Source organism: Strongylocentrotus purpuratus, unplaced genomic scaffold (genome assembly GCF_000002235.5).
Source record: "Strongylocentrotus purpuratus isolate Spur 01 unplaced genomic scaffold, Spur_5.0 spur5_scaffold_8, whole genome shotgun sequence".
Lineage (NCBI taxonomy): Eukaryota > Metazoa > Echinodermata > Echinoidea > Camarodonta > Strongylocentrotidae > Strongylocentrotus > Strongylocentrotus purpuratus.
In genome coordinates this window covers 764,952-783,155 of record NW_022145614.1, presented here as the reverse complement: position 1 = coordinate 783,155, position 18,204 = coordinate 764,952, and the positions used below count along the sequence as shown (strand labels likewise).

At 35.4% G+C, this 18,204-nt stretch overlaps 1 protein-coding gene across 6 annotated transcripts in view; it reads left to right on the top strand.

The window, feature by feature from the left end:
- The first annotated feature begins 874 nt into the window (after window positions 1-874).
- LOC105441596 (trichohyalin) overlaps window positions 875-18,204 on the top strand; it is a 52,750-nt gene continuing 35,420 nt past the window's right edge. For 2 of the 6 annotated variants that reach the window (XM_030975795.1, XM_030975793.1), the window contains exons 1-9: window positions 875-1,364; window positions 5,815-5,955; window positions 9,952-10,035; window positions 11,044-11,175; window positions 11,501-11,707; window positions 12,394-12,561; window positions 12,885-12,968; window positions 14,606-14,668; window positions 16,314-16,388. In XM_030975795.1, coding sequence (XP_030831655.1) covers window positions 1,035-1,364; window positions 5,815-5,955; window positions 9,952-10,035; window positions 11,044-11,175; window positions 11,501-11,707; window positions 12,394-12,561; window positions 12,885-12,968; window positions 14,606-14,668; window positions 16,314-16,388 — 1,284 coding nt within the window. In that variant the 5' untranslated portion in view covers window positions 875-1,034. Of the gene's footprint in view, window positions 1,365-5,814; window positions 5,956-9,951; window positions 10,036-11,043; window positions 11,176-11,500; window positions 11,708-12,393; window positions 12,562-12,884; window positions 12,969-14,286; window positions 14,310-14,605; window positions 14,669-16,313; window positions 16,389-18,204 lie in introns of those variants that run through there. The other 4 variants (XM_030975797.1, XM_030975794.1, XM_030975796.1 and 1 more) reach the window with 3 other exon arrangements.

The following is an 18,204-nucleotide window of genomic DNA, read 5'->3' as shown; positions in this document are numbered from 1 at the left end:
GACAAAAATTGTATAAATAGGTCAACGTTCAAAGAGGTCAATTTCTGAAATTTTGAGGTTTTAAGCTTTTAATTGCTATCGCTATTATCTAAACTAGGTGACCGTAGCGCTTTTTTATCAATTTAAATTTTCAGGCTAGTAGGTCAAGAATAAGTCGTTGGTTGACATTTGATTATACATTTTGATCTATTATATAGGACTTTTGTTTTCAGTGTGATATGTCACGAATAATTCAGTCCATACTAAATTAAGGGCACCCCATTGGAAATAAGCTCTCGAGCTTTCGTGGGTTATCCTGTTCAAGCTCAGGGCGGATATAGGGGGGGGGGTCGGCGGTTTAAAACCCCCCTTGCGCGGCCAAGTGAAAAAAGGGGAAAAAGAGGGGGGGGGGGGGAAGAAGAAGAAGAAAAAAGTAAAACAGTAAAACGGCGCAATTTTCGGAAAATCCTGGATCCGCCACTGGGTCAACCCCTCCCCCCCCCCCCCCCCCCTGCAAAAAAAGCTAGATCCGCCCCTGAAGCTGACTTAATTTTGATCTTTTATTATTTTATGTTGGAAGCTTGGCGAATAAAAATGAATCAATCAATCAGAGGCAGTCGCGTTTTGTCCTGTTTTGTTTTTTGATTAGTTTGGCCCCGGAATTTGGCACGCGCCCCTGGATTTTATAGGTAAAGAATCTGGACAAGACTTTCGAGAATCAACGGGATTTAGACGGTAGTGAATGTGCTGCGCATGTGGAAGCGCAATAATTTGTGGTTGGTGACCCGACCCCCTTTCATGATACAAACATTTTCTTAAAACTATATCTTCGATCCGAGCTTGCCTTGCACTACACATAGCGGCTATAGCTACGATCAACCAATCAAATCTCACCGTTACGCGTCTGAATAGAGCGCCCGATATGACATCGAAAATATGGCAGCCTTCTCAGCTCACCGAAACATTTCATTATCCAGCATCACAATTAGTAGTGAATCAATAGTGAAAATAAATTGAATTAATTGGAACTCTTTGGTTGTTTCAATGAAATAAAAATGGCAGAAAATGGACGTAGTAGATCGCGAACCGGGGCAGTTTCATCATCGTCTGCAAGGTTCGGACAAATTAGCAATGTACCACAGTCTCAGCGGAGTGACACTGGAACGAGACGCCCAGTCACAGGGCTAGGGGAGGACAACAATTCGTTGTCCCGCTTGTCAACCGACGGTATGTTGAGAATGCAGTCAGATTCGAGGAATTCCGTTAGAAGCTTGAGTATGGCGAATGAAAGTATGCAAAGCCTGTTGTCTGATATAAAAGATGTCTATACAGAGCGACTAAGGAAGTTGGAAGGCTCAGCAGAGCTAGGCGATGATACAAGCAGGGTAAGAATCTAGACTCTAGAATAAGATTGGCGAAAAATGAGAGTTTGAGACAATGTAAAAAAAAACACACCCCCGACAATAACATGCCCCAAATTGGCCAAATTAGCGGGATGAAAAACCTTTGTAGGCCTAGAATCTATACTTTGTTGTTTTAAATGAATCATTGTCACTACATAGTAGTCTAGATCTACAATGATTTATCATTTTATTATACAACCCGGCATTATATTACAAAACAAATAGATCTAGCAAAATTTTAGGCTACAAATTGGTGCAACAAGAATTTTTGTTGACATCATGACATCAAAATTCTTCTTCTTCTTCTTCTTCTTCTTCTTCAATACATGTCGACAGACTTGTTAGTCCATATAAAGACACGGATACGAAGCACATGGTCATGGTCATGGAGGACACTTCCGACAGGACTAGATCATCATCTAGATCTGGACTAGGGACTAGATCTAGACCAAATTTTTCTGTCTCTTTCGTTCGTTAGCCTCTGATTTGGGTAGGTCGGCTCCCTCTGATTTGGGTAGGTCGGCTCTCTAAGGAGAGAGCCGACCCTACCCAAATCAGAGGCTAACGAACGAAAGAGACAGAAAAATTTGGTCTAGATCTGGACTAGATAAAGTAGATCTAGATCTATACTAGACTACTAGATCTAGATTTGTTCATGGTTCTGATCCTCGGATAGGATGTTAAATGGAGGCCTTGTGTAGAGGAGAGTCACCACCTTTGCACGTTAAGAACCCACTGCACTATTCGTATAAGAGTAGATCTAGGGGAAAAATATAGTAGTGGTCCACCTGCACACAGTACAACGTACTCTGTAAGAGGGATGTAGACCTACTCCGTTGGAAGAAGAAGAAGAAGAAAATGTGGCAGTGTCATTTTTTTACAACGCACAAGCGCGAAAACATGTAAGTTGACATGACCATTGCAGAACACTCATTGAATCATTTTAGATCTTGGCCTAGATCTATACTAAATTCACAATTTTTGATGTGGAAGAGAAAAAAAAAAGACGAGAAGAGAAAGTCTAGCCTCTCTAGGAGAAACTGATTATTGATGCAAGATTGCATCATCATCATCATCATCATCTGGTACAGGAAGAAGGCATTGGACTGTAATTCCCGGTCACTGCTTCTAGGTTTAGCCTATTACTAAGTGTATGCGCATGCACAGGAGTGGAGTCATGGGAGATCAAAGCGATACTCCCACCAATGCTTATCTATGTGTCTTTTGAATTTATCAGTTGTTGCCAAGACCACTATATTTTCTGGCAAACTGTTCCAGTCTTGTATTATTCGTCTGCTGAAAGACTTACTTCTAACATCCAGTCTGCAGTGTTCTTTCTGGATTTTGAGACAGTGCCCTCTCGTGGATCTGCTTCTACTTGCAGGTTGGGAGAAGAAATTATCTTGTGGGATGTCAACTAGTCCGTGCATGATCTGGTGGACTGCGATCATGTCTCCTCTTCTTCTTCTGTAGAACAGAAAGTACATGTTCATGTATTTAAGTCGTTCTTGATATGGGAGGTCCTTGATTTCTCGAACCAATTTGGTAGCTCTTCTTTGCACTCTTTCGATTTTCTTTGCATCTTCTTTATATCTGCTATGCCAAAGAACACTCCCATATTCTAGGTGTGGTCTAATTAGGGTCTTGAAAAGTATCGGTAGTGTTGTCTTATCCAGTTTCGAGAAAGTTCTTTTCATTATTCCCAGTAGTTGGTATCCCTTACTGACCGCTGATGATACATGTTGATGGAATTTCAGCTGGCAGTCAATTGTCACTCCAAGGTCCTTTTCAGCTTTCACTGATTGCAGATGTTTCCCTTGCATGTGGTAGTTTCCTTCAGGATTTCTCTTGCCGATGTGGAGGACTTTGCATTTGTACTCATTAAAAGGCAACTGCCATCTCTCAGACCGTCTGTGCAGGTTGTTTAGGTCATCTTGGAGGTCATACAAGAAAGTATTATCAATGTATTCATTATTAAAGTAACCTTTTTCTCATCTATACATGTATGTGCAGGCCTTAAATTTCAATATTTTTAGGGCAAGGCCACTTTTCTGTAGGGCACATTCCTATATTACAGCACAAATAGGAAGAATTGGAAAGGGCACAAAAAATCTCTAAGGCCGATGGGAAGGGCATTGAGGCCACTCAAAGGGGCATCCACGGTCATGGCCTTGGTGGCCTTGGATTAATTTAAGCCCTGTATGTGCCAGTGTGCTGCCTACAGTACATGATATACTGCATCCGACAAATGCATTTTGTGAGCTGCTGCTATTTTATGGATGTGCGATCAATAGTGGCGGTGCAAACAAGTACCAGTGATGCTGTTCTTGGCTTTCTGCATTTGTGGTTCCCTCCCCCTCCCCCTCCCCCTCCCCTCCTGATAGGATTGCTTTTACATGTAATTAAGCAAATAATGCTTTATAGCTTAATAAATCTACCTGCCTGATAAATGTGTATGTACATGTATGTAGCAGGCAGGCATCAACCGGGTAGATATATGCGTTATTATGCACTAAAGATGTGAACACTTTGTTATCCATAACAAAAAATACACAGTTACATAGTTGCTCATGCAGTGAAGCGTGCCCCCCCCCCCCCCCCCCATACATGTCGCTGGTCAGATCAATTGCTCTGTAGTATATTTATAATTAAGAAACTTCTTTTTGAGTACGTGTAGTAAATTAAGTTTGCTATTCTTCATCAAATGTATATTGCATTGTGGCTAACTGAAATGCACTGCGTTTAATAGTACATGTAGATAAGTGAATTTATGGCTTTCACAGTATCATTATTATGGAGAAATAATGAGATATGAGGCCAAAACAAATTGTTTCCAAGTTTCTTGTCCCAAACCGCTTCCCTTTTCTCTCCTACATGTACATGTACATGTACTTCCTTTAGATTTTTTGATTAAAAAAAATAAAAATACAAAATAATTTGTTTTAACTTTGTAAAAGAAAACATACCGGTATACTAAATAGTCTTATTGTACTACATGTAGTACAATATCAAAAATAACCTGCAGCTAATGTGAACAGGGACTATTAAAGGCAAATTATATGTATCCCTAAGTTACTATTTGGGCATTTGCAGATGTACATGTACATGTATGAATAAGGCTAAGTAATGAGAGAGAGAAAGAGAGAGAGAGAGAGAGAGAATTAGAGAGAGAGAGAGAGAGAGTTAGAGAAAAGTTGACGGGGTAAAGACAGGAAGGAAACTATGATTAATCAAATGAATGCATCATATCATCTGAGAAGCTATAAAGGAAATGTCAAATGAAATGCGGTGTGATGAAATTCACAACGTTGATGAAGTGAATAAGATTTGGCATGAATTAAGCCTTATTTGAGGCCCATTCAGACATGAGAGAGTCAGTCGGCTAAAATGCTGATAAGCTTATAGGGCTTCACATCATTGTGGACTACGGTAATACATGTACCGGTACACAGATAGCACAGTGCGTATGCGTTATTTTTTCTGGTTATCCTTTTCCTGTCCTTATTAAATATTATTATATACCTCACTTAAGAAATCCAGCCATCTGATTGGTCAAATTGCATTCATAAACTTCAACTGTTCCTGTAAAATTCCCGGTAACCATGCATAAAACATTTAATATTTTTAATAACCATGGTTATTAAAAAATAGGTCAGCCTCCATGGTTACCCCATAAGTTTACATGTTAAAAAATGGTTTGAGCGATCGAGGATACCGTATGTGTGCGAAGGATTGGTCGGTAATTTCAATACAATTGAATCTCGATCGATCTTACCGACAATTTTATCTTGCATTGTTGACATGAAGACGAAAATAAACTTCCAAAAACAAAAAAACAACATCTGCCGATAGATCTTGATCTAAGTTCGTGCCAATATGCATTGCAAAAGTAAAAGAAGGGTGCTTTTGCGAAGCATTCATCACGCCGAAGCCGGTTTCAATCCATTTTAATGTATATATTGTACAAAACTGCCAAGCAGGTGAACAGCGCGCGATGGCCGAGTGGTGTAAGGCGTTGGTGTAAGATTCATCACTCTTTGTACGCAAGAGTTCGACTCTCACCTTCGACAAAAAAAAAAAGTATTTTTTATTTTTTATTTTTTAGTCTATTTTTTTTCGGCATATAAAAGTATTAATGACTGCTTTAATATTCGAGAAATAGTTGTTTTCATACGCTCTCGGGAAGGTTAGAATTGGGCTATTCCCCTCGGCAAGCCTCGGGGAATAGCACAATTCTAACCTTCCCTTGAGCGTAATAAAACAACTATTTCTCTCAAAGCAGTCATTAATACTATAATATTAACCAACCTGATGCCATGCTAGACTTCCCTTTGAATTTTTTGTTATCCAATTGTAGATACTAACTAGGCACATGCCATGTGGTTTGTTTTATTAATCACTCTGCTCTTCTCTGGCTGTCTTCCTCTCATAGAAAAAAGTTCGCATACTACAATCGTACGTGAGTGATCTCTCAGAGCAGAATGATATCTTGGTGAAGACGGTGGAAGAACTGGAAAAGGAGGCCAATGATAGAGTCATCATTTTAGAAACAAGACTGCTTCAAAACCAAAAGGTAATCATACATACTTGTGTAGAACTTGAAGTAGATAAATTATTGATGAAGTTTCTAGAGAAATAAGAAATTTTAGTAAAGAAAACTATTTAGTATTTCCTAAGTTATTGTTGTATCAATTTGAGTTTTAATTTTAAACATGTACATGTGGACTGTACATCAGCAAAGTAAAACAATTATTAAAAAAATCTGTTTAACTGTTTTTAAGTATTCTGTCTGATACTGCCACATGATGTACAGGTGTACACTTCCCAAACAATCAGTCAGCTTTCATTGAGCGTCTACCTACATGTACATAGAAAGACCACTACATCACAAGGTTCCCTTTTCCATAACTAGAGGTTTTTACATGTAGGTACATGCACATGTAGATTCATTTACATTTCAGGTCATTGTAAGACCAATCAATGTCAATTCTTCTTGCTTTTTGGGTGAGTATTTATCATGACCTAACCAGAAATGAGTGATTGTAGGTAATTGTTTATGAGTACTTTTATACTTTGAAGTGTTTATTAGACACTCATTCATATGAAGTTTAGTTTGCTTGCATGATAATCTCTCATGGATGTCATTGAACCTTGTGTTCAGTTAGGCCGGTCAGCTGCAATTCTGTCCTCTTAACAAGTGATTTCCAACCCAACGTATAATCATCAAAAGAGTATTAAAAATTACATGTACAGTACATGTATGTGAAGATGTTAAAGGCATCGTTTAACAAAGTTAAATCTGAGATGCACGGCCCTACGTGATATCAGTGCCTGTGATATGGTGTAATATTAAAGCCCTAAAAAAATTGCGCTTCAAAATGATCAAGAAGTGCCTCAACAAAAGTAAAAATCTTTGAGTGACCGGTTTTACCATACTAGTTTTCCTCAATAGACTGTAGTATTATGAAAACCGTTTGGCAAACGGTTTTAAAAATTTGTAATTCCAATCATAAATATCTTGATAATCAGACAGGCGATCGACTTGTAAAAGTCATGGGGTTCCTGGCTGACCTAAAGGTTTATACTTATCATTGCAGCATGAGCTAAATCCAGGATTTTGTTTCAGAATCTGCGACAAAGTTACCGGATCCCTTTAAGGAAGAGAGATAGGTATGATAGAGAAAAAGATTCAAGAGGTTGGGGGGGGGGGGGTGGGGGGGGGGTGCAACAGAGAGAGAGAGAGAGAGAGAGAGTGATTTCCAACCCAACCCCTATTCATCAGAAGAGTATATTCAAAATTATATTTACAGTACATGTATGTGAAGATGTTAAGGAAGAGAGAGAGAGGAAAAGATTCAAGAGGTGGGGGGGGGGGGGGGGCAGAGAGAGAGAAACAAAAGATGAAAGAAGAATTATGAAACTTGCATAATACATTTAATATTCATGTCCATTGTTAGTATTATTGAAAATGTTGCAATTTATATTCAACTACTGTAGATTAATTTTCGTGCTGAGCAGTTGGGAAAATTCTAAAATGGTTGGGAGACTTGACCGTGAATCATTTTTAGAGAGTGTTGCACAGTGACGCCTTCAAAGAAAACCATAAATATCTTTGTGGTTTGAGAATTTTCTCCAGATTTTTTGCCTGTTAAGAGAGTTACCAGTACAGTAAAAGGTATATAATAATAAAAAATTTCATTAAAAAATTACACAGATTTTTCATCAACCTACAACAATGTTACCGAGTCACTTTAATGTACTGCAAGTATTTCTACTTTTACAGTACATCTTTATGTTGATTTTAGCCTATTTTAATGTTTAAATACATACATTTTTGTAGGTGGATATACATGTAATTACATTTACACATTTATTACAAAAACAATGTAATTTGATAATGTTTGTTGAATAATAAAACATTAATTATCATCGTACATGTACATGTATTGTTTACAGTGACAGATCTGATAATTAGCACACATGAAGCATCAGATTTCTAAGCCCATTGTGTTACTGAGATTTCAAACTTAACAGATACATGTTCATCTGAACAGATACGTGTTCGTCTGAACACACAATTTGTATGTGTATGATATATTTGTTCATGTATTCTGTGTTGTATACTACATGTACTCACAATACGCTTCTGTACAATACACAGATGGTTGAATAATTTAAGTTGCTTAAATTAACTGAATTCATGTGTATACAGATTGATAGAAATTATTAATTCATGCCTTTTTCCGAAAGCTGGAGAAACTGTTATTCATTAGACACAGGTATACTGCATGATCAATCAAATGTCTGCATAAGACACACATTCTGTCAACACACACAAGTGGTAATATTTCCTCTATTTTCATTGCCATGGTAATCTCACGATATTGATTTTTTATGACTTGCCTATTAAACATTTCTCAATTAGAATGGTACCTTGAAGTTGATTGTAGGCAATACAAATATACACATACTACAGCTGATGAAATCATGGAGGATGAAACTTGTTCTACAGTATGCATAATCGTGTTTGTGTGTATTTTAGAAAGGGAAATTTAACCAAATCCAACACACACAAAATATTAAAAGCAGTACATGTATTATGTATAACAGACTGTGCAACCAGAGAGACTGGGCAGAAGTATACAGTATAGGCTAAATAATGGGTCAGGGATAACAACTCTTTGCACTCAGGGAATTTCCCTTTGAAATTTTGAGAGTTTGAGATACATGTATGCAGAGAGATGATGTTAGTAATAATGATTTAAAAAAAACCCAGATGTGCCGTTTGAGCTGTTTGTGAGCATTTTAAAGAATTATACAACTTGTGAAAATTAACTAGCATGTGCTTGTGTGAACTTGAAAGTAGCCTGTATTTACGTGTAGTTATATCAACCCCTCATACACACACACACACACACACCCTGTCACACACACAAAGAAACCCAACAACTTGCAAAAAAGTCAATTTTTCCTGCCATCCATGAAAATATCTGTATACATGCCAAAGTAATGGCCTATACAGCATAATACCTACCGGTAGATATTATTGACATCTGTATTTCATGACAATTAGAGAGAGGAAATTACTGTAGATACATGTTTATATGTAAACCAACTGCACAATGTAATTTTGAATATGAATCTGGGAGGGGTTGGGAAAAAAATAATAGATTAACATTTGTTTTGATTTTTTCATTAAATATGACAGTGTAAGGGCACAAACATGTACATGTACATGTGTAATTTGTGATTTCGTACTGCACAGAAAATAAGCTAATAGTACAAGCTATGCCAGAATGAAGTTTTTTGAAGTACAGTAGATTGCTGTAATGTGGAACATATTGTGTAGTATTTTTAGACAAGCAAACTTCCTTCTGAATGGATCTACTCATCTTGTTAAGAGTTGATGATTAAATACATTGTCTATACAGCCAAACTCTTAAAGTTGATTGGCTTGAAACCAAGCTATGCTAGAACAAAGGTGTTTAAAGTAGGTTGCTGTAATGTGGAACATATTGTGTAGTATTTATAGACAAAGCAAACTTTCTTGTGAATGGATCTACTCATCTTGTTAAGAGTTGATAATTAAATACACTATACAGCCAAACTCTTAAAGTTGATAGGCTTGAAACATATACAGTACATGTACATGGGAAGTATAATAAACATGCCATGCTAAATTGTTATTTACATGTACACATTTTCATTTTTTCCTGAAAAAGTAATTGCAAGGGTCAATTGTGAACACAAAATTCTGCCTACCATCTTACAGTACATGTACATGTAGTTAATATTTCATTTATATTATTTAACATTAAATCTCTTGCATTCATAGTAAACAGTTTATACATTGTACTTTCACTTCCATTTTTAAAGAAAGACTTTATGTATACCAGTATCTCTTCCTAATAAGCCACTGGGGAATAATTTAGAAAGGAGACAAACAGATACTTACATCTTATCTAGATAATAATGTCCACTCTTTTTATTCTCTTTCTCTCACCTACCATCCATTCCTTCCCCTTCACTCATTATCTCTTGTGCCTTGCAATGATATCTTGTTTCCTAGGAAACGGCATGCAGGCAGAGAAGCATGGAGCATGAAGTTAAAGCCCTTGCTATTGAGAAATCATCAGCTTTCCAGACCCTGGATGTAAGTTCAGATTAAGATAAGATGCTCAATACAATTTATTTAATATAATAGCACTGTGTGTTTTGCAGATTGTGATGAAAGCAGTTTACATTGTTGCAAGCTAGTTTTGTATCAAAATTGTTAGGATGCTACATATAAACCTTCATGGACATCTACTCTGTGTGTATTAAGATTTTATTTTGAAACTTGATGATTTGTAAACCATTGTACATGTATATGATTCTACTTTTTTGGGAATATCTTTTGATTCCGAAATGGAAAGAGGTACATTCTTTAAAGATGAACATGTTTTAATTAATTTGGCTTCATAATGATAGCTCTAATTCTTCAAACTTTCTGAAAATCAGACGCCTGTCAGTTTACCTTGTTCTACAGAACATGTACATGCAATGATGGTATATGTGCAATATAATTCTGCTCAGTGTTGAAATGATGAACCATACATGTACTTTCATCATATCTTCATGTATTACTTTTTACGTCATTTGGAAAGGTATTAATTATGTAAAAGTACTGTATCGGAGTGCATCCTTTTCGCTGGCCAAAAATATATACTTGCCTGGATAGAATAGCGTGGCAGAAAATAACATTTTAAGAACTCCCATCTAAAATTTTGAAAAATATGTAAAAGTACTTGTCTGCAGATGGTTGGGTAACAGGCTATCAACCCTTTGAGAACAGAGTTGTAATGTTCAAACTGGAATCTATGTAAGATATGAACAGAGTCTAATTTGAAGATCCTTGCTACTACACATAATATGTTTTTGGATCATGTTTTTGTATTCTTCTTTCTGTTCAGTTATCAAACTAAAATTGTAGACTTTTTATTATTCAGGATGATAGGAGGGGCCCTTTTGTACATGCTTTATCATAAGCTTTTTAATTTAACATGTAATAATGAAATCTGTCATGGTACATGTACAAGAGATATAATTTCTTGGCACTGTATACACCTATAAAATGAAAGATTTTATTTTGTGATAAATGATTTTGATATTGTTTTTCAAGGATTTACGTCATCGCTATGACCGTGTAACTGAAGATACAGCTGGCTTGAGAGATGAAAACAATGACCTCCGACATGACCTCAATGTTCTCATTGGGGTCATCACCCAGGCCAGAGCTACAGGAAAATGGGAGGTAAGTTCGATGCTATTGTATTGATCTATTGGAATTTACACGTACAAAAATATTTTTATTGTTCATGATGAAGCCAAATTTTGTCATAAAAATGAGTTGATACATTACATACATGTACATGATACATCTTTGTGTTACCCCACCCCCCCCCCCCCCAAAAAAAAGTTGTATGTATTACTATTTAAAACACAATTATATAAAATTGAGAAAGGAATTCTTTTGTCCATTGAAACATAACATAAAAAAGTAAAAATCCAGTTGTAAACTACATGTAGTACTGCATGCTCCTATAACCTGCTTCTATTATGTACATCTACCCTTGCAGTTTTCTTCACTTGACTTACGAGTGGTTCAAGAAGAGCAGGTCCTTGGCCCTGTATCACTCCGAGATAGCATCAAGTCTTCAGAGCAGATCTTACAAGGTCATATTGGAGACTTGAAGACACAGCTTGCTAAACGTGATGTGATGATCGGTGAACTTCAAGAACAACTTAAAGACATGAGAGAAGAACAGAAGACTGCCATTGATCAAGTATGTACATGTCTCCTTTGAATGTCTTCAAGAGAAATGTTTTTTTTTTCTAAATATCCTTTTTAAAAATTATTATTATTTCTAATTTTTTTCTGTGATCAATTTTGATACTTGATTCTCTCACATTTTGAAAATGTATTGTTGTATGGTACTTTGAAACAACAGTTTAATAGTTTTTAGGATCGCAGTATGATTGTAATGATTGCATTGCATTGTATTGTAAAATGCGTGTCTTCTATCAGTGTGAAGTGTAATTTTGTTTATGATGGAAACTGGTTCATCTACATGTGAGTCATACTGCCATGGTCAGTTATTTTTATGCATTACAACTTATTAATATTTCATTTTTGCAATGTCCTCTTTATCTTTATTTATGGTTACCCGGTACTTCCAATTTTTGCTCCGTCTTTGATTGTTTGCAAAATACTTGAATGTTTTATTTTACAGAAAAATCTCAGAAAGACTTTGCAGGTAATGTCTTGTTTAAGTGCTGGGTTTAAGTGTTTGGCAGCTAATACGATATGCTATATTATGTACTTGATGGCTGAATTTGTCATCACGTTTCAGTTGTCTCTTTTACTCATTATATTTCCTGATTTCACCTTTAAGAAATCCAATAAGCATTAATAGCAATAGTACATGTACATGTTTATGTAGTGTAGTGAAATATTTCTTGTTTATACTAGTTGGCAAGACGAGACGTAGTGCTTGGATCAACACAGTCCAGTCTAGCCAGCATGCATGACCGTGAGCAACAGAGGATGGTCAGTGAAACGGACAAGGACATTACTATCATGAAGCTAAAGACAGAGCTAAGGCAGTCTGAACAGGGCCTTGCTGATGAGATGGAAATGGTAAGTCTTGACCGATCAGATTGACCTTTCCTTTGTGTGTAGGAAGAATGGAGTTCATTAATTGGTTGCTAGGATAGCTCTAAGGGTCTTCGTTTATTAATGAGGCTAAATGCTTTATAACCTACGTACATTGTGCGTAATACAAATAAAAGTAAATCAACTAGAGTGTATCACATGTCCTTGATTAAAAGCTTTAGATGAGATGAGATTTATTTCCTTGGCATTGTTTGTTAGATGTAATCTTGTTATAGATCGTTTGAGTGTTGACTGTAATGGTAAGGTAATTTCCTTGTAACTTCACAATTTTTTTTGTTTTTGTGCAGAGGAAGGACCAGGAGAAGTCCAATGAACAGCTTCAAGCAACAATTCAAGAGATAGAGAGAGAAATGAGCCTGCTCGAATCAGAAGTAAGACTGCATTTTTATCTCAGATGTATTTCTGTTTTTGTCATACCTGCATGTTCAAAACACCCCTTCTTTGGCTGATTTTTGACATGTTTGATTAGATATTGCCTTTTTCTTCAAATATTGTTTTTATTTTGTTCTATATAAAACATACAAATGCTTTGTTGACTGTACAAGATTGAAATGAAGAAGTAATTCCTTTAGTTTCACTGTAAGTTGTAAGGTAAATATCAGCTTATGTTATAAGAATTTTTTTTTTTAATGTAACAAATATTCATGGTATAAAAAGAGAAAGAAGAATTTGCCTTTATGGTCATAAAGAATCAATTAGCAGTGGTATTAGAATTGTTTGAGTTCAATAGCAATTGACGTCAAAACTTAGTGTAATTTTCTTTTTTCTTTATATTTTGTTATCTTCCCTTATGCGACAATGGAGGGAGGGAGGGAGGGGGGAATGAAAAATCAATATTATTGTGTGTAGGAAAGGTGTAGAGATTTAAAGAAAGTAATTAAAATAAAAATAAAACATTATGTAATGCACATTAAAGGGAAGTGTCACAAAATAGGATGATCTTGCTCATTTCCTATTACCAAAAGCAATTTCTAACAAATTGTAAAAAATATGAAAAGGAATATAATCATTTTGTAAAACCAAAACGAGATTAGGAATTAACATATTTTCAACTTATTTTTATCAATGAAGAAGACCTTGTAAATTTATTTGCAGAGATCTTCTGAAATGAGAAAAAAAGTAGAAAAGGTGTAATAGACATCTTATTAACTAAACTTAATGAATAAAATGTGTAGAATGCTTGCTACATGTAGATATATGAAGTGTGGGATTGATGGATCACTAAAACAACCCTGGCTTCCCATCCTAGCTCTTCTACTTTGTAAGTCATACAACACGTACAATATACACACTGAAGTGGACCAACCTTTACATGTGTACATTAGATCAGTCAACCCCAATTAATAATTTAATAAATAAGGCCTGTCAAATTACTGATCAGTCATGAATAATGAAGATTCAACATCACACAGTCAACAGTGTACCCCTAGATTCTTTAACCTGACTTGACTGTACCAACAATGTATTCCATTGTTGCATTGTCAATATTTGTCTTTCTGGCATTCAGTTTCATCTCATTTTTTGAACAGGTGTCAACACTTGTTGATATATAATCTGTAATGATCGAAGGTAGTATGATATTAAAGGTTGATGTTTTCATGGTACCAGTGTAAATGGACATTAGATATCACTGTAGAAGGAGGGATTGTGATTTAGATTAAGAAGATGCCATATTTGAAAACTTTTTCCTTCTTGCAGTGGTTTAACTACCGGTAATGGTTCCGGAGTCTTACATTTTGGCAATCGGTGTGATTCTGATTGGTTGAAAATCATTTTGAACTTGGGGTTAATTTTTCTTTTTTGATGAGTGTAAATAAAACACAGTCCTTGATGCAAGAACTGCCAGGCCTGAGTTCATTGTAATGCTGCAGTCTTCATTGTGCTGTTTGTACATTGCTTGCTCATATTTGAATTATGCTGAGTTGTAGATTCAATACGAAGTTTATCTTGGTTATCTTGTCCACACACTTTGTTAATTGTTCCTATTACTCATATTTTTCCTTCACAGAAATCTAACCATCTTCAGACCATCACAATGTTGAACACAAAACAAAGGGAATCTAACATGGAGGTAAGTGTTTCATAATGTTTGTCTTGCATGGATAAATAATGTCATGATGTGACCCAAGTAGATCAAAATTAGCTGTGCAGGACATCCTAGCTAGAATCAAGGAATTTTTATAAGATTTATCTACACTACCAATCATGTTAAAACAAGTTCCATTCAAATTTTTTGTTGCATAAAACAACTCACAATTGATATGAGGATATGAATTCAGTTTCAATCAAATATCTGACCCTTCCTGAACTGCAGAAGGTAAATGGTTCAATTTGCACCCAATTTTATTATTATCTTTTGAAAACTTTTTTTTAATCTAATATTTTTGAAAAAGGAATGCATAATATTCCCTTGAAATCCAAAGTTACTTTATAAATGGTAAAGTTAAATATCATACGCTGTTTCTCTCTCATGAAAGTTTCTACATGTCTTTAAATTTAGCACTGTAAATGTTAAAGGTTGAACATAAAAAGGAAATACTTCAAGTTGGAAGGGGAAAATGAGTAGATTAAATTGCAGTCAAGTCAAGAGCTTGTCATGGAGCATGGCTTGCCTTGATGTGATATTTAAGAGCATATTTCTAGCCTTTTTTTTAGAGAGAAAGAGTAGAACAAATGTGAATTGAAAGGTGAAATAGCAAAGCTATACTTGTTGAAAACTATTCTGAATTTTGCAGCATTAATTGCAAAAACACTTTGATAAAGTTTGATTTTTACATTGTAATTTTGCAATAAAACAATCTGAGATTAATAGGACTAAAGGTACATGCATGTAGAATGCAAGTGAATTGAAATTCAGAGCTAAATGTCATTTTGGACCCAGATTGTGTGTGTTTGGGGGGGGGGGGGGGGGGGGGGGGGGGGGGGGTACTCTTAGATACTTCGTGAATTTAAGCATTTGCATATATATTTAGTATTTAGAAGCCATTTAGCTTATTTGTTTGGACAAGGACATATATATTTGTATGCAAACTTGGGTTAATTCTGATTTACTTAGTTCTTTCATGATGATACCATTGTTATTTCCTTTAGTAGTCTGTGTGGGTAACTGGGTATCGCTTGAGGTAAACTAATGCATGCTCAATTTGGATTGCTAACAGTGTTTAATGTACCAGTCTATTAATAACATGGGTTCATTCATTTTGGGCTCTCATTTGTCATTGTAAAAAATGACTGAGAAATATTTTATATTAACTATAACCACTTCAGTGGTTTCTTCCTGGTTTACTGAAGGGCTTTATGAGAGTGGATTTGGAAGTTTATGCATGATAATATAGACTAAATGTGATTTATAATGTGCAAAATAATGTGTTGATATAAGTTTTGATGTACAGTATCTGTGTTGGTAACAAACTCTTTGTTGCCATACAGTTCTTACCTGTAGGATATTGCCTGTCTTTCATCATGAAATTCGGGAAAATAGTATTCCTCCCCATTTTCTTGCATTAGGCACGATCTCTAAAGGTAATTTCACACAATCTGAATATGAACTACCGTGTCCATAAATGATCCACTTTAGATAATCTGGGGAATACAAAACAAGCACTGTGAAGCGAATGTCTAACTATATTCTTTCTTCTGTTAATGATGAAGATTTAAAATCAATTTATTAGGCATTGTTGTGAAGTAATTGACTTGCTCCTAACTAAACCACGCAGCTAGAACAAGTTAAAAGGGAGCTGGAACAAAAGCAGTATGCAACACAAGACAACCACCAGATTTTGAAGGCTGAGGTATAACTTGTTTACCCACACTAATCATCACCAGTGTTTGTTTATATCCATATATATTTACCACACCCTCCCAATGTTATATCTCACAATCACCCAAGTTACATGCATAATACACTGTATATCCAGCACCTCTTCCCTACCCTCTCTTTTGTATCTCCCTGTTCATGTTTTTATTTTCAATTTTCATGTTTTAAACAGAGTTTTATTAGAAAGCACATTCACACATGTAATTAGTATTTTTTCGTCTATCACACTGTAGATTAGCAAACATTCTCAGCATCAAAATATCAAATTTAATTGATAGCACCACATTCTATTTCTACATGTATATTTGTTACATGCAAGTTTGAAAATAGTTTGTGTTTACAGCTGTATGTAATGCACATTCACCTGATGGTAGTGTATACATGATTGTGCACTTGCACTTGTCAAGAAATGGTTGCGAAAGAGAAAAAAAATTGTATCTGAAATTTTTTTTTAGAAGGACTACCGTAATTAACGGTGTATTAACCGCACCTTTTTGCCGCCGAAAACAATTCAAAGTCGGGGGTGCGGCTTATACACGGTACACCAAAAAAAAAAAAAAAAAAAAAAAAAAAATTGGTGTGTTGACTCACCACTCGGAAACTAGAACAACACTCAAATTTGTCTGTCATCTTGGTTTGAAAGTAATCTTTCTGATAGATCTTAATATGTAGTTTATAATAAAAATTCCTCCTATTTTTCTTCTATTACATGGTGTACCACAAGGTTCTATCCTTGGTCCCTACTGTTTTTTAATTTACATTACCGTAATGATCTTACACACACAAAAAAATAAAATCTCGGCAAATTTTTTTTTTTTTTTTTTTTTTTAAGGGCGAAAAAGAGGGGTGCGGTTAATACACGAGCGCGGTTTATACAACGTTAATTACGGTATGAAAAAATTTATCTGAGGCATTAAGAAGAAAAATATTGAGGTGATAAAACACTTTTACTATTTTATAGATTATTTTAATTTTTATTTCTACTTTTTCTTTTTCTTCATTCATTTTTCATTAATTTCTTCTTCGGAACTGTCAGGTATGAGCAGAAAGAAAAAGCAAATCAGTGTTGCAATTACATTTCTATTGGATTCCATGCATGAATGTATTCAAAGCAAGAAGTGGTTATCCTTAAGTGTTTTGTTCTTGTTTTACATTGTGGCAAGTTCATGCTTTTCAGGGTTATGTTTTGTTATACAGGAAGTGTTAGTCTTGTGAAAATATTTCTTTATGCACTGTGCTTTTTGCTGTCACTTCAAAATGTCAATGTAACACATTGCCATACATGTAGAAGCAGGTGTTTTTTCCTTCTCATGTGCAAAGCAGAAGAGGCTTTGGAAACATGCCTGGTTACGAATCATACAAATATTAAAGACGTTTCATGTGAATGTAAATTTGTTCAATGTACAATGTAAGGTTTTTCTATCTAGACACTAATGCAGTTTCATGCACTGCACACAAAGACGTTAAAGCTAAGGAGTACAACACATTTGATATCTTGAACCTTCAAACAATCCTCAATTCTAAACGCATTAGGGAATCCCTGCATGATTCTCTATTGTTGACTGTTTTCACATTGCTGTTAGACCCATTTTATACTGTCAATGTTACATTTTACTTTTCACAATTTAGTTCTCTTATTTGATGTATATTTGATCTATCACTATTAAAAGTGAGGGGGTCAATTTAACAGTGCCAGCCAACAAATTTTCTGTTGCAAGACGAAGAGAATTTGGAAGATAATAGATGGCTATATGATGCCTCTAACTATTATTTCATCAACCCTTTTAAAA